General features: G+C 37.6%; 1 protein-coding gene across 4 annotated transcripts in view; it reads left to right on the top strand.

The window, feature by feature from the left end:
- Positions 1-13,039, top strand: part of PKHD1 (PKHD1 ciliary IPT domain containing fibrocystin/polyductin) — a 496,842-nt gene that overhangs the window by 137,023 nt on the left and 346,780 nt on the right. For all 4 annotated transcript variants that reach the window (XM_032299663.1, XM_032299664.1, XM_032299662.1 and 1 more), the window contains one exon: positions 3,470-3,626. In XM_032299663.1, coding sequence (XP_032155554.1) covers positions 3,470-3,626 — 157 coding nt within the window. The remainder of the gene's footprint in view (positions 1-3,469; positions 3,627-13,039) is intronic.

Here is a 13,039-nt window from a genome sequence, read left to right as displayed (position 1 = left end):
GTCATTATTTTGTGTAAAAGCATGAGTACATCAATAAACATTTATACATTTCAAGATATCTTTGTTATGGTAAGGGGAATTCAGGGCACAAAGAAGCTTAGGTTTCTTGAAACTGAATGCTTAAACATCTGTATTTATTTGAAATTGGTCACATTGACTAGAGAAACTTAAGGTGAAAGAAAGCACTGGTGGAAGATTTTATGAGTTCAGACCTGAGTCTCAGGTTCCAGTTAAGTAGCACTCTTCATCATTTGGTATATATTTAAATAGAGCTTGAGAACACGAAAAGGAATGTAAATGTTTCAGAAGACCTAGGGGATACGGCATTTTTAGTCTTAGCACCTGTATGTTCACCTATTGTATTAGGAAGAGGTGTGTGTATGTTTGTGTGTGATGTCTGTGAAAGTATGTATGGCACCAGCAGGTATAAGATTAATTTAATAAATTATTCAAAAACATTCATTAAGCAACTACTATGGGCTAGACACATTTAGGGGGGTGGGGATATAACAATGACCAAAACCAAGTCCCTGCTTCATTTGAGTAACTTTAATAAGTGATAACCAAATATGTAAGAAATTGTATGATTTAATACTAGAATGAAGCATTATTAAGGGAGAAGGAATGATTGGGGGTGTCTTTTAAAAATAATGATGCAGGTAAGGAGGTGATACCTGAGCAGAGACATCAATTAAGTAAGGGAGTGAGTTGTGCAGATCTTTTGGGAAAGAGCATCCCAGGAGAGGCCACAGTGAGGGAAAAACTTCAGGTGGGAGCCTCCTTTTTGTGACTCCAGTTTGCCTCCATCGCTATGAACTTTGACATGTCATTTAAACACTTTGAGCCTTTGCTTTCTCCACTGAAAAGTGGAGATAACACAGTAGCACTCTTCATCATTTGGTATATGATTAAATAGAGCTTGAGAACACGAAAAGGAATGTAAATGTTTCAGAAGACCTGGGGGATATAGCAACCTTTCCACCTACTAGGTTGGAACCAAGTATAGCAATTTTTGAAGGTTGACAGGCCAGGCCAAGTACAGCACCTGGAAGGCAGCAAATGGCATAAGCAGGTGCTTCAGAACAAGAAAGTCTCTAAAGCTTCCTGAGAGCTAGATAACAGATATCTGTGCTAATCATAAAAATTTTTAAATGTTCTCAAATTAACTAATGGATAATGCCATGATATAGTCTTCCTCTGACCCACTTAGTAGTATCTAACTAATGTCTAGTTGTTCCAGATCATTTTACTGTGTGTGTCATGAGCCCTGGTTTTCTTTGTAGCTCTGTGACTGAGTTATGGATCTGACCACCAGGTTAATATCTCAGAGTTATGCTGCTGAATTCTTCATATTTCTTATAGTTCATCTACACATCATCTTTTCTAGCTTGCTAGTCTTTGGGTGACCCTGGCCAAAGACTTTAAGCTTTGGATGTTGGTTTGGAGAAAACTTTTTGGTTCCTTTAAAAGATATATCTCCTTCCCCTCCAGCTTGTGCCCTGAATTTATCCTTAAATTTTGATGCAGAAGTGTCATCTGAGAAGATCATTAAAATTGTAGATCTCTGGGTCCCACTTCTTGAGCTGTGGATTTCATAGGTATATGATGGCACTAGAGGAGTCTGCATTTTATTAAGCTCTAAGGAACACTGCCTAAAATAGCATCTGTAAGATGATGGGATAGGATTTTGCTAGAGGCTTTTCCATTTCTGGCCTTCTGGAAATTCGAGATTTTTCCAATGCCCTTTCATCATGGACTCCGAGCTGACAATATAGATAACCCGATTCACCCTGTTCTGCAGTGTACTTTGCCATCTCTGGTTTTTCCCACCTCCTTTCATTCCAGTTTCCTTTGATTTGCTTCCTTTTCCTCTCTCTGTATTCTACGAGAGTAAATTAAAGGGTTACAAGAATGTATAATATATGTAGCCTTATAAGAAGTACTGTTTATTATTTTGCCAACCTGAAGCTTGCCCTATAGTGAAATTCTCCTCTACTTCTGCAGCCCACAGATAGTCACCATGGGGAATGTGGTTTCTGCAGTTCACAGTGAGGCTCCTGTATAACCTATTCTTTTTCCGTGATACTGGAACTTGTTATCACTATGCCTTATTTCTTTCCATCTCTTAAATTGTGATGAGTCACAGACTTTTATTTCTTTGCAGATGTATAAAATGAAAAAATCACAAAGCCTTCTCAGTGATTGTGCTGGGTTTGCAACTCAGGACTGTTGACCTTGGGGTTTGTATCCTCTTCTGGAAAGTGTAATGGCTCTTCTGGAAACACAATTTTCCATTTTCTTTCTCAGAAATACTGTAGAGCACTATTCTCTGTGTAGGTGTAGTTGTCGATATTACAAACATGCCTTCCCTTCTAATGATCTTCTCCCATCTGCCTCTAACGCGTCACGAGAGGACCTTCCAGGCAGTTCATTTTTATAGGAACTTGGGCTTCACATTTGGTTGAAATCTGAATGGGAAGAAGAATGGAGAGAGAGGCTTACACATGTCATATGTATTACCTGGAAGAAATCACCTTCTCTATTTTGATTTTATTATATTTATCATAATTATACTTCCTCAATTTCACAAGGCATTTAGACATGTTCCCAGCCTCTTACGTGAGCTGAATACTACTTTCTGTAATTTTTATGTCTCTATTTTAAAAAACATATGACATCAGAGTGACCATAAATTAATAGGAAAGCCAAAAGTTCTGAGAGACGGACTGAAGGCTAGGGTGGAGAGGGAGTGCTTCCTTTTCTGGCTCCTTCTGTCAGTACGACTCCCTGCCCCTCACTCAAAGGTTCCAGGCTATTTACTTGTCATCCGAAGTCAGTCGGCATTCTGCCTATGCCTGCCTGGGCTTTGTTCGGCACTGATGCACCAGGCACAGGGGGAAAGGCAACGATAATATCAAAAAAGGCCGAGTGGGAGGATAGATCTGAGCACTTGGGAAGAGGAATGTTCCTATAAAACAGAGACTCTTGGCAGTAGAGCTGGTGAAAAATGATACCAATTACATAAAGCAAAATGCCACCCATCAAGCAGAACATTTTAATTCTCCCTATTCCAGGCTATTTATGACTTTTTGTCCAAGATTCAATACATGTCTGTAAAAATAAATGGAATCAACCTCATCTGTTAGGTAGAATGGGGCCTGTGCTGGAGGGGAAAAAAAAAAGGAAAACATTACCAGCACGTTATTGGAGAATTCCAGGGGCTGGGCACAGAAGAACTTCAAGTATAATTTTGCCTCTCTCATATTTTTTTATGTTTAGGTCAGTTGTATGAAGAAGAGAGAGGTAACCGATTTCATGGAGACATTTAAAATATTTAAATGAATTTTACTTCCTTTGAGAAATTTCTATTTTGATTTAGTACTTATACTAACCCACCTAAAACGATGAACGAACCAGTCAACGAACCAACAGACCAGCCAACCCACCAACCCAGCTCTCTCTTTTCCAGGGCAACTTTCCTTTACAGTTCTGCCGGAGATGGTCCAGGACTCACAGCTGGTTTCCTGAAAGGCTGCCACAAGATGGCGACAACGTCACAGTGGAGAACGGCCAATTGCTTCTGCTGGACACGAACACAAGCATCCTTAACTTACTGCACGTTAAAGGTCTGTGGAGTTTGAAGAAGATTGGTGACATTATGATATGTAATCATATCACTTGTAGGGGGGAGGGAGGAGGGAAACTTTCTGGATAAGTTCCAGAACTTAGTTGACAATTTATCCTCAGACCAAACTGAAATTTTACGATGTAAAGGAAGAAGTGGTCAGAGGGTTCAAAGTGAAAGGCCTTTCTTTGGACTCTCATAATAAGCACACAGCTTGATTATTTTAATTTTTCAAAAACAAGAAGGTTAACAGTGTTCTCAAAGAATATACTTCTTTATTCCAGCACTTTTTAGTCACGCTTATCCAGGACAGCCACCACAACATAGCAAAATGCCCTGAAATTGGTTAACGTTGCTGCCTTTGAAATACCCTGCCAAGAAAGCAATGTCTTCCTGCTTTTACCCTGTTGTGGTTTTGACTTCTGGGTCCCATGGAAAGTCATACAAATAGGCTTTCTTATTGCAAAACCGGCTATATAGCTCTAGGGTTCAGGAAGTTGGAAGAGGCTGAGATTTCAAATCTCAGCTCCACTACCACATCTTCAAATGGCGAAGTCAGTTATATCACCTCTTTGTGCATTTCTTTCCTTATCTGTTAAATGAGAATAAAAATCATGGCCTACTTTAGTGGCTGATAATAAGGAATAGTTATCAAAATGCCTCTGTTCATTGGCAAATGAAAATTACTTGGGAGATATGATTAGTTATGGATATCTATGAATCTCTGCACTAAAACACTGTTCTTTGCTATAAATATATTTAACATTTACACAAACATTTATTCTCATTAAAGAACATAGCTACATGAGGGGAAAAATAAAATATTTTAAAGGGGATAAACTAATGTAGTTTTAATACCTGTCTCTTTTAGACTCAATCAGGGTTTAGGCGTTTTGTCATTCTCTATTCTGGAAGCTATTTTTTTTTTCTCTAGTATAGCAAGGAGAAGTTTTCAGTCAAATTAGTTAATTAGTGCCCTTTAGGGGATAAAATGGTCGGTCAGTTTGGGCTCTTGGCCCTCTCTCTCTCTCTCTCTCTCTCTCTCTGTGTGTGTGTGTGTATGTGTGTGTGTGTGTGTGTGTAGCTACTGGCTGTGGCAATGCCACTAGAGACAGTTACCAACTACCTAAGGACCAGCAATGACAAAGGAAAATTACAGATCTAAAGCCTCATTTCAGAGAAAAGATGCTCTTGGCAAGCCGTTAGCCAGGGCTCTCCCCAAATGAATCATATTCTGCAGGAGGATGGGCTGCCCTTTAGGCATTCAAAGCTCTTGGTCTTATATTGCTACTACCATTTGGGAGAAGTTTCCCAGCTGAAAGTCTTGGATTACTAAGTCTCTGGATGTACTGCTACTTCTGGGTAAATGTTCATTCAGGAATAGTGTTGACAGGAACAGAGGCTGAAAATGGAGAAGAGGCATCAGAAGGAGAGAAAAGGGTAGAAGAAAGGCAGGATAAGTATAACATTCATTTGACTTCCCACTCTTAAAGATTTAAGTATCTGAACAATCCCAATACTTGCCCAAGCCTGTCACCTTCCAATAGTGGTTTTCATTGGTATTTTTGGTTTAGGCAATATTTCACTCTCATATTATTTAGAATAAGTGAGTTAGGTTTGGAAGGGCAAACTCGCTTCGTGTGGAGAGGGACAGAAAGTCATCTGAAGGATCTCCTCTTTCTCTTGGGGAGTAAGAGTGGGTAGGAAGTAAGGCTAAGTAGTAGGTTCCAGTTTCTGCACAAATAAGACACAGGGGTCGTTGGCAAAAGCCAGAGCTGCCTAGAGTGAAACTCTGATATTTTTATCATAGCGATATGAGTCATAACTTCTAGAAAGAATGAAAACAAGGCAAGTGCACTGATCAAATTTTGTTCAACAGATAATTTGTGAATGCTTATTGAGTGGCCTAGAATCCCTGTGTAAGGTACAAGAAAAAAATGAATGATACCAAATGGCAGTAATGTGTAATATTACCAAAGAAAAAATAATTAGAAAGTAAACATAAAAGACTAAAACTCCTGGTTCTAAAATAAGTGATGCAGGCAGTGAGGCAGAATATTCTTGGTGTCAAGAATATAAGATTAGAGTTGGAAGGTGGAGAGGAGTTGAATGGCAGATCATTTATGTCTGAGACATATTGTGAGCACATAGATATTAATATACACACAGAATCAAAGTTTGAGGAAATTCTCCACCTCACTTATTGGAATTGTGTATGTCTAGTGGCTCAGACCAAAAACCATGGAGGCATCCAAACTTCTTCCTTTCTTTCACCTCCTATGCCCACCCCATCAGCTGGATCGTCAGCATTTGTCCCATGTAGCAACACTTCATTGGTACCAACCTAGTCTTAACCACCAGATTTTTTTGGCCTAGCCAATCTTAAATTGCCTCTTATCTGGTTTCTATGTTTCCAATTCCTTGTTTTTGTTAGTAGCAAGACCCTAATTTCGTTGGTGGCAACAACGTACTCAGCTGAAATGCTCTATTTCCTGAACATCTTTGTAGCTAGACATATCTGTGTTGCTAAGGGCTTGCCATGAGACGGAAGAAGTACCCTGCAGAACATCTGAGAAATTCCCAAAAGTAGAGATGATCTGGTAGGAAGTATTACCTATTTTCCCTTCTTTCTTCTGCTTTCCCGTTCGCTGATGTGTAAATGTGATAGCAACACTTTCAGCCACCATTTTGGACCATGATGCTATTTGTTAATTAGGATGGAAAAGCAGAAGAGTAGGAGAAACCCAGGACTCTGATGACTCTGGAGCTGTCATGATAAGGCATTCAATTGTCCACTTCTGAAATTGCTTTTTGTGATAGAAAAACAAGGCTTCATGTGTTAAAGTCACTGATAGTTGGCTTTTATGCTATATGCTAAATTAAACCCCCAACAGTTTATAGTCTATTTCCTTTAAAAATTTAAGTCAGATTTTATTACTTCTCTCCTAAAAATCTCCAGTGGAATCTCAACTCACTGGGAGTCAAATCAAAAGTCCTTACCATTATTTAACCTCTGATCCCTTTGTTGACCTTGTCTTCCTCATTCACTCTGCTCTAGCTCTTCTGTGAATATACCTGCCTCAGGACTTTTGGACCTTTGCCCATAATGTCTATGGTCTGGAATGCTCTTCCAGATTCATATGGCTGGCTCACCTATTTCATTTGTTCTTTGAGAAAATATCAACTATTCTGGAAAGATTTGCTGGCCATCATTTCTGAAATTACAGCTACTCCCAGGACTCTTCATCTTTTGATATTGCTTTACTTTTCTTCATAGTACTTATTATCACATGGTATATTATAAATTTACTTGCCTATTTGTAGTCTGTCTCCTCTATTCGAATAAGCTCAAAAAAGGCAAAAGATTTGATCAATCTATTTACTGTTGTCTCTTCGGAGTCTAGAACAGTGCCTGACACATGACGAAGGCTCAAAAATGACTTGTAGCTTGTAGAAAGAATAGACAAGTAAACGGGCCTGGGTGAAATTTAAGAAGCATATATTTTAAGCTCTTGCTCTCTTAAATACCACTTTTCTCAGCTAATTTACTTTCACTGTCCTTAGTTCTTCTCACTGATCACACACACACACATACACACACACACACACGTATGTATAAATACATATACACTTATATATTCACATATATGTATATACACACACAATGTGTACATTCACACACCTGTCTATAAGTATGCATATTATGATAAATTGTTAGGAATATAAAATCTGTTGGTAAGTTATATTTCTGTTTCTAAAAGGCATTTGACAAAAATCTTCACTGGTGAAAACTACAACTGTCAAATATCTGGTCCATGTAACATAGCTGTATACCTCTTTTAATGTCTTCCCTTGGTCTATAATAGATGTGAAAGTTCTTGAATGATAATAAAGAGGTCTTCAAATATATGAATAATCATAATCATCAACAACAGCAACTTACTCTACAAATATCTGTTACTGCTTATCTTTTTCACATACATTCACAGTGTCATAAAAATAGTTGAATGAAATTTTCTTTACTTTTTCTAATACCATTTGCAGGCTTAGATAAAGCCTGAGAAATTTCAAGGCAAAAAATAATTTCTTCAAAAGATTTTGACCAAAAAATATGAAGTATTATAGTGGAAGTACTTTCTCAGCCATTTCTATATTACAAAGAATACATTCCACATGAAGTGTGTATGTTTTGAAGAGATTAGTGCTAAGTAACAGTGAAAGTAGATCACCTAAGAGCTACATTTGGAACTACTTTATGAAGGTATTACATCTTCTGTATTATTTTTCCATTCATGGAAACCAGCATCCTGATATGTAGCGGACTAGGCTCACACAACAGGAAAACCAGCACTTTATGCACCCTCAAGAGTCTTGAACTCTCTATGCCTTACTTATATTTTCATCTATAAAATAGAAATGACATTTTTTTCTTATACATATAACTTACATAATAGAAGAGAGTATCATGACATTTTGAGGGGTAATTGAGAAGTGGCCCCAAAGTTTTGTGTTATTATTTATGAAGCTATATGTACTGACTCCTGAACTTAAAAAAAAAATAGCAGGTTCTTTTGTGACGGTGATAAGAGCTTCAGCTGCATTTATTATTTCACTTCAATTAGAAAAAGATCCAGAACTTTTGTCTCCTTGCTATCTCTACTTCTTCCCTCCTTTCTGCCCTCCCTCCCTTTTTAAAAAAATTTGTTTTTAGGGGTACCATTAAAAGCAAAAGAGAATTAACCCAATCAATTAATACTAATGAGCTGGGATGGAAATAGGCATATTGCTTTGATTTAGTTAATTATATTTTCATTCTTTTATGTTAAGATGCCCAACGGCCATAGGCATTGCTGAATTAAAATTTATTATTTTTATTCCAAGTAATTATGATGAGCCATAATCACAAAGAAGGAACGTTACCCTCTTGTCAGAGCATTCTGCTTCCCGGGCAAGGATCTCGGGTTGTGATCTGTAGTTGGAAAAACATTCCTGTTTCCTGAATGAAACAATGAATCTCTTTCTGATCTGGTCATCAAGCAGCTTGATGTGAAGTGGTGTAACGATAATGATTAATAAAAGGGTCAATTGGGGAGAATGAACTCTCTTCTTGGTGTTGAGCTGTTAGGTTTAGGTACTGTTATCACACACACAACACAAAAGCAGGTAACTATGTGAAGTGGTCTATATTCTAATTTGTTCGACTGTAGTAATTATTTCATTATATATAATACATATCTATTCACACACACACATACACGAACATCCTGTTGTTTGCCTTAACTATATACAATAAAAAAGGAAGACAATTTGTAGTTTCTTACTATTCACAATGCCAGTGCTTTAAAGTGCCTGAGCAGAAACTTGTTTCCAGTCTCTGCTGCTGCTTAATAGCGCACTGGTTTCCTTTAATGTGATTTTCTATTTCTTGGTCTACTGGCATATACTAAAGCAGTTAAATGCTTGGCAGTATTTCTTGCCATAAAGAAGTGAGCCTGAATCTGGGCTTCACTACTCCCCAGCTCTGTGACCTTGGGCAAGTTGCAGACCTTCTGCCAGTCTCAGGTTTTTCCTCACCAAGGCGATGCCTGATTGTAATGACAGTAACAGTAACAGTGACAGCTAGCGTTTATCATTGTTGCATGGCAATATCGCAATGTATTGCCTGTCTCATATGGACGTTTTGAGTATTAAATGATGCAATATTTGTAAAGCCTTTAGCACACAGCTTGGTGCAGAGTAAGAACTCAATGTTAGTTTTGTTACTTTTGGACTGACAGAGATAACAGGAGATATGGCTGAATATCAGGCTTAAGTTACAATTTTACTTACAGATAGTGGCTGCTTCTATATACAAAGCAAACTGGATTACTGAAAGAATTAGCTGGATAATAAAGACCCTGGATTGCTTTTGCCTCTGTTATCTTCAGAATGCATATTGAAGTGTTTTTCCTTCCATTGTGAGGGGTAGATGCAGAAGTGGAAGCGGCAGAGTCTAACCATTTGCTTGCCTGCATTCTTCTTGTTCTTTGACTTCACAGAAACATGTTTTTCTGGTGTAGCTTGGAACATGATTTCATTTTCTCTCACCTGTTTTTAAGTCCACAGTTTTGAGGACATTCAGATCTTTTTGAGTCCATTATATCTGGGTTTCTATGGCGTGGAAATGCGTATTCTTGGTTTATTGAGATGAAGCATCTTCTTCTGACTCACTGTCAGGTTCATTGTAGAGTTCCTTCATCCTTGACAAGCCTTTGAGGATTTCAGAGTGAGGTATTAAGTGACGAACCTAGCACAGCCTTTTTTTTTTTTTTTAATCCTAGTGATTGTATACTTGGCTGCTTCTAGTTAGCACTAAGCCAGCCTCAGATTCAGTAGATGCATGCTTCAGATAATGCTTTACAGTGCAGTGATCTAGAAATGCTATGACATAGAACTTTCCTGAGACGTTACTTGTAATCTCTTTGTGCATCAAGCCTGTGTGAGTCACTTAGCATTTTATCCTGTGCCCATAGTTTCAAGACTTCATAGATACCAATTAGGATAAAAAAATCTGAAGGCAAGCAGTAATTTTGATAAAAATACGATATTCAACATTAATTTTTTTTTCTCTAACTGTAGAATATCTTGGTCAGCATGAGAGGGTTTTGTGGGCTGCTAACATTGTTGCGAATTGGTAAATTCAAAATAATTTATCTGCAAGTTGGCTATAAAAAAAGATGGACTGAATTGCCCTCATTGTAGTAAAAACATAGCTACCCTTCACGCTAGAAGATGGGATGCTTCTGTGCAGACAATACAACAAGGTTGATTCATTGCAGTTTGGTCAGCAAACTGGAGCCTGACTTCAAATTTGAGGCAGTCACAGACTCTTTTATGGTTTTGGGTAAGGCTCTGGTCCTCAAATCAATGCACAAAATGGAAATAATGGTGATTCCCTTCCCTGTGTAGGGAGAAGATGTCTTGTATAAACCTCTACTGGATGTTAATGTTGTTTGTGTGTGCAACCCTGTGGAGGAAGAGCAGTATAGGAATTAGTAAATTTTCTTCCCATTTTTGGCAGGCATAGTACTCCCTAAGGGGCTGGTCTGTGCCATCATCCAGAAGGGAAGCCTGATGAAGAAGTTAGCATCAGAACTAGCCCGAGCTTTTTGAAGTCCACTCTTAACTCTTGGGTGTCTTTATGTGCTGGGCTTTTCTTGGTGACAAGTAGGTGTTACTTATTTTATGGGAGGGAGACTTTGCTGATATTCAAGGCTAAGTGGATTACTGATAGAATTTTTAATTAGTTAAAAACTTGAATTACTTTTATGTTAATTCTTTACAAATAGAATATCAAGGTGTATGTTCTCTTCCCTCTACCTTTTTCGAGGCTTATAAAGGTCTAGGCTGTAAGCTGAAGAAAGCTGGAGCCAGATCTGTTTTTGCTCACCTTTGTATTGCCAGCACCATTTTATCTCCAAGCATGCAACAGGTACTCAAATAATAGCTGAATGAATAAGCTAATAAATGAGTTTCTGACCTAAAGAGGCAGATTCATGTTTGTTGTGAATTTCTCTATAATCAGAGTCCTTCCTGGTACCCTCAAATGTTAGTGGATTAGTCCAGACAGTAACCAATTTCATTTACTATTTGTGTATCAGGAGATCAGAGACAAAGGCCTTTTAATGTGGGGGACACTTGGCTCTGAGACCCCTTATTTTTCCAGTCAGACAATGACTTACATTATTTACCTCCAGAGAACAGTCCCAGACACACTTTATTAGCCTTAAATGAAAGATAAGCCATTGCTATGAGAAAAGACATGCTTTCAATAGATGGGCACACAGACAGATAGATAGATATTAAACAATTTACAGTTTTATGTCTTGACAACTTGGATATTGTAACATGAAAAATGCTACTGAAAGGGACCAGTCCCTTCCTAGCACAGAAGCTATAATATTTTCAGTAATGAAAGATAAATGTTTCAAGCTTCCTTGCTTAAAACCTTTCATTGGCTTTGCATTAACCTGTTAAGTTCAAGTCCGAACTTAATATGGCTTATAGGGTCATGCAGGAGTTGTTCTGTCTTTACCTCTCTATCTCATTTGTTCCTTAGTGATCGCTATATCCTATTCATCCAGACTGGAGGTAGAGCTTGAAATCTGAAATTCTTTTGTATTTGGGATTCTCGTGCAGATAAAAATATGTTGGCGACTGAGCATTTCATTATTATAGTTTCTATACAGTATTGCTGGGGTCAGGTAAAGGTAGGAAGTATGGCATTCTCATTTTTTAAATTAATAAATACTATTAGAAAAGTATTGTTAGCTTTTATGTCAAATAGTATTATGCTATAGCTAAATCATTTGTATAATATGCAGAGAATAATTATATTTGGAAACTTTTGAAAAAACAGATTGCTTAGAAAAGTATATCAAATTGCAGGCAGGTAAAAATGGGATCGAGTCAGTGCTAATTGAATTTTGATAAAAAGAAAGAGGAAGATTATCTGAATGAACTTGGTGGCTAGAGGGATTTTTACATGCTTGGTATAGACTTTGGGGAAAAGATGATTTTTTTTGGTCTTTTCTGTTTCTCCTTAGAAATAGCTTTCTTCCAGAGATTTTAAATGACTTTTTAGAAAGCCATGGAATAGCTGAAGGCCTTGAGAACTTAAATGCCAGCAGCTTTGTTGGTAAAATAAGTCATGGCTTTCTGGAGATAGAAAGGAAATCAAGGTTTAGTTAGGTAGTAATTGATAACAGTAACTATAATAACAAAAGCATTTATTTATATCTCAGTGTTTGAGTTCCTTTAGATATTTCTATATAGTTTCACTTCCACAGATATGTTTACACTTTGTAATTAGCACAGAGTTAATTCAATTATGAGGTTACCTTAATGAGTTTCATATCTTATAGAAAAAGTAAAGAGTTGAGTCATAGCCTTTATCTTCTCTTATAGTCATCTGTAAAGTGGGACAATTCACTAAAAACAGCATATTTCCATTGACCTGGAGGAGCAATTGGACTTCACCGTGACTGTCAGGAACTGGAGACTATATTTTACATTTTTATTTCAGTACATAGCAGAGGGGCTAGAAACTAATGGTAAATGTTAGTTGAACCACTAAGGGAATTAATCTATAATTCCAGGCTTGTATTTTCTCAGCCTGTTTTAGATGATACCCAACATCATCAGCCTATGGACCCCTAGAGCAATTGCTTAATTTGCTGATAGTAGTGATTCTCAAAATGTGGCCCCCAATCAGCAACATTGGCATTACCTGGAAACTTACACAAACTACAAATTCGGAGGCCCCACTGTAAACCTGCTCTAGGAATGAAGTCCATTAGTCTGTGTTTTAAGACATCCAAGTGACTCTGATGCATGTTCAAGTTTGAGAACTACTAGCCTAAAACAATACAGGGA

This window comes from Sapajus apella, unplaced genomic scaffold, assembly GCF_009761245.1.
Source record: "Sapajus apella isolate SASKATOON/1434 unplaced genomic scaffold, GSC_monkey_1.0 scaffold41, whole genome shotgun sequence".
In the NCBI taxonomy this organism is placed as follows: domain Eukaryota; kingdom Metazoa; phylum Chordata; class Mammalia; order Primates; family Cebidae; genus Sapajus; species Sapajus apella.
This window is presented reverse-complemented; position numbering and strand designations above follow the sequence as displayed.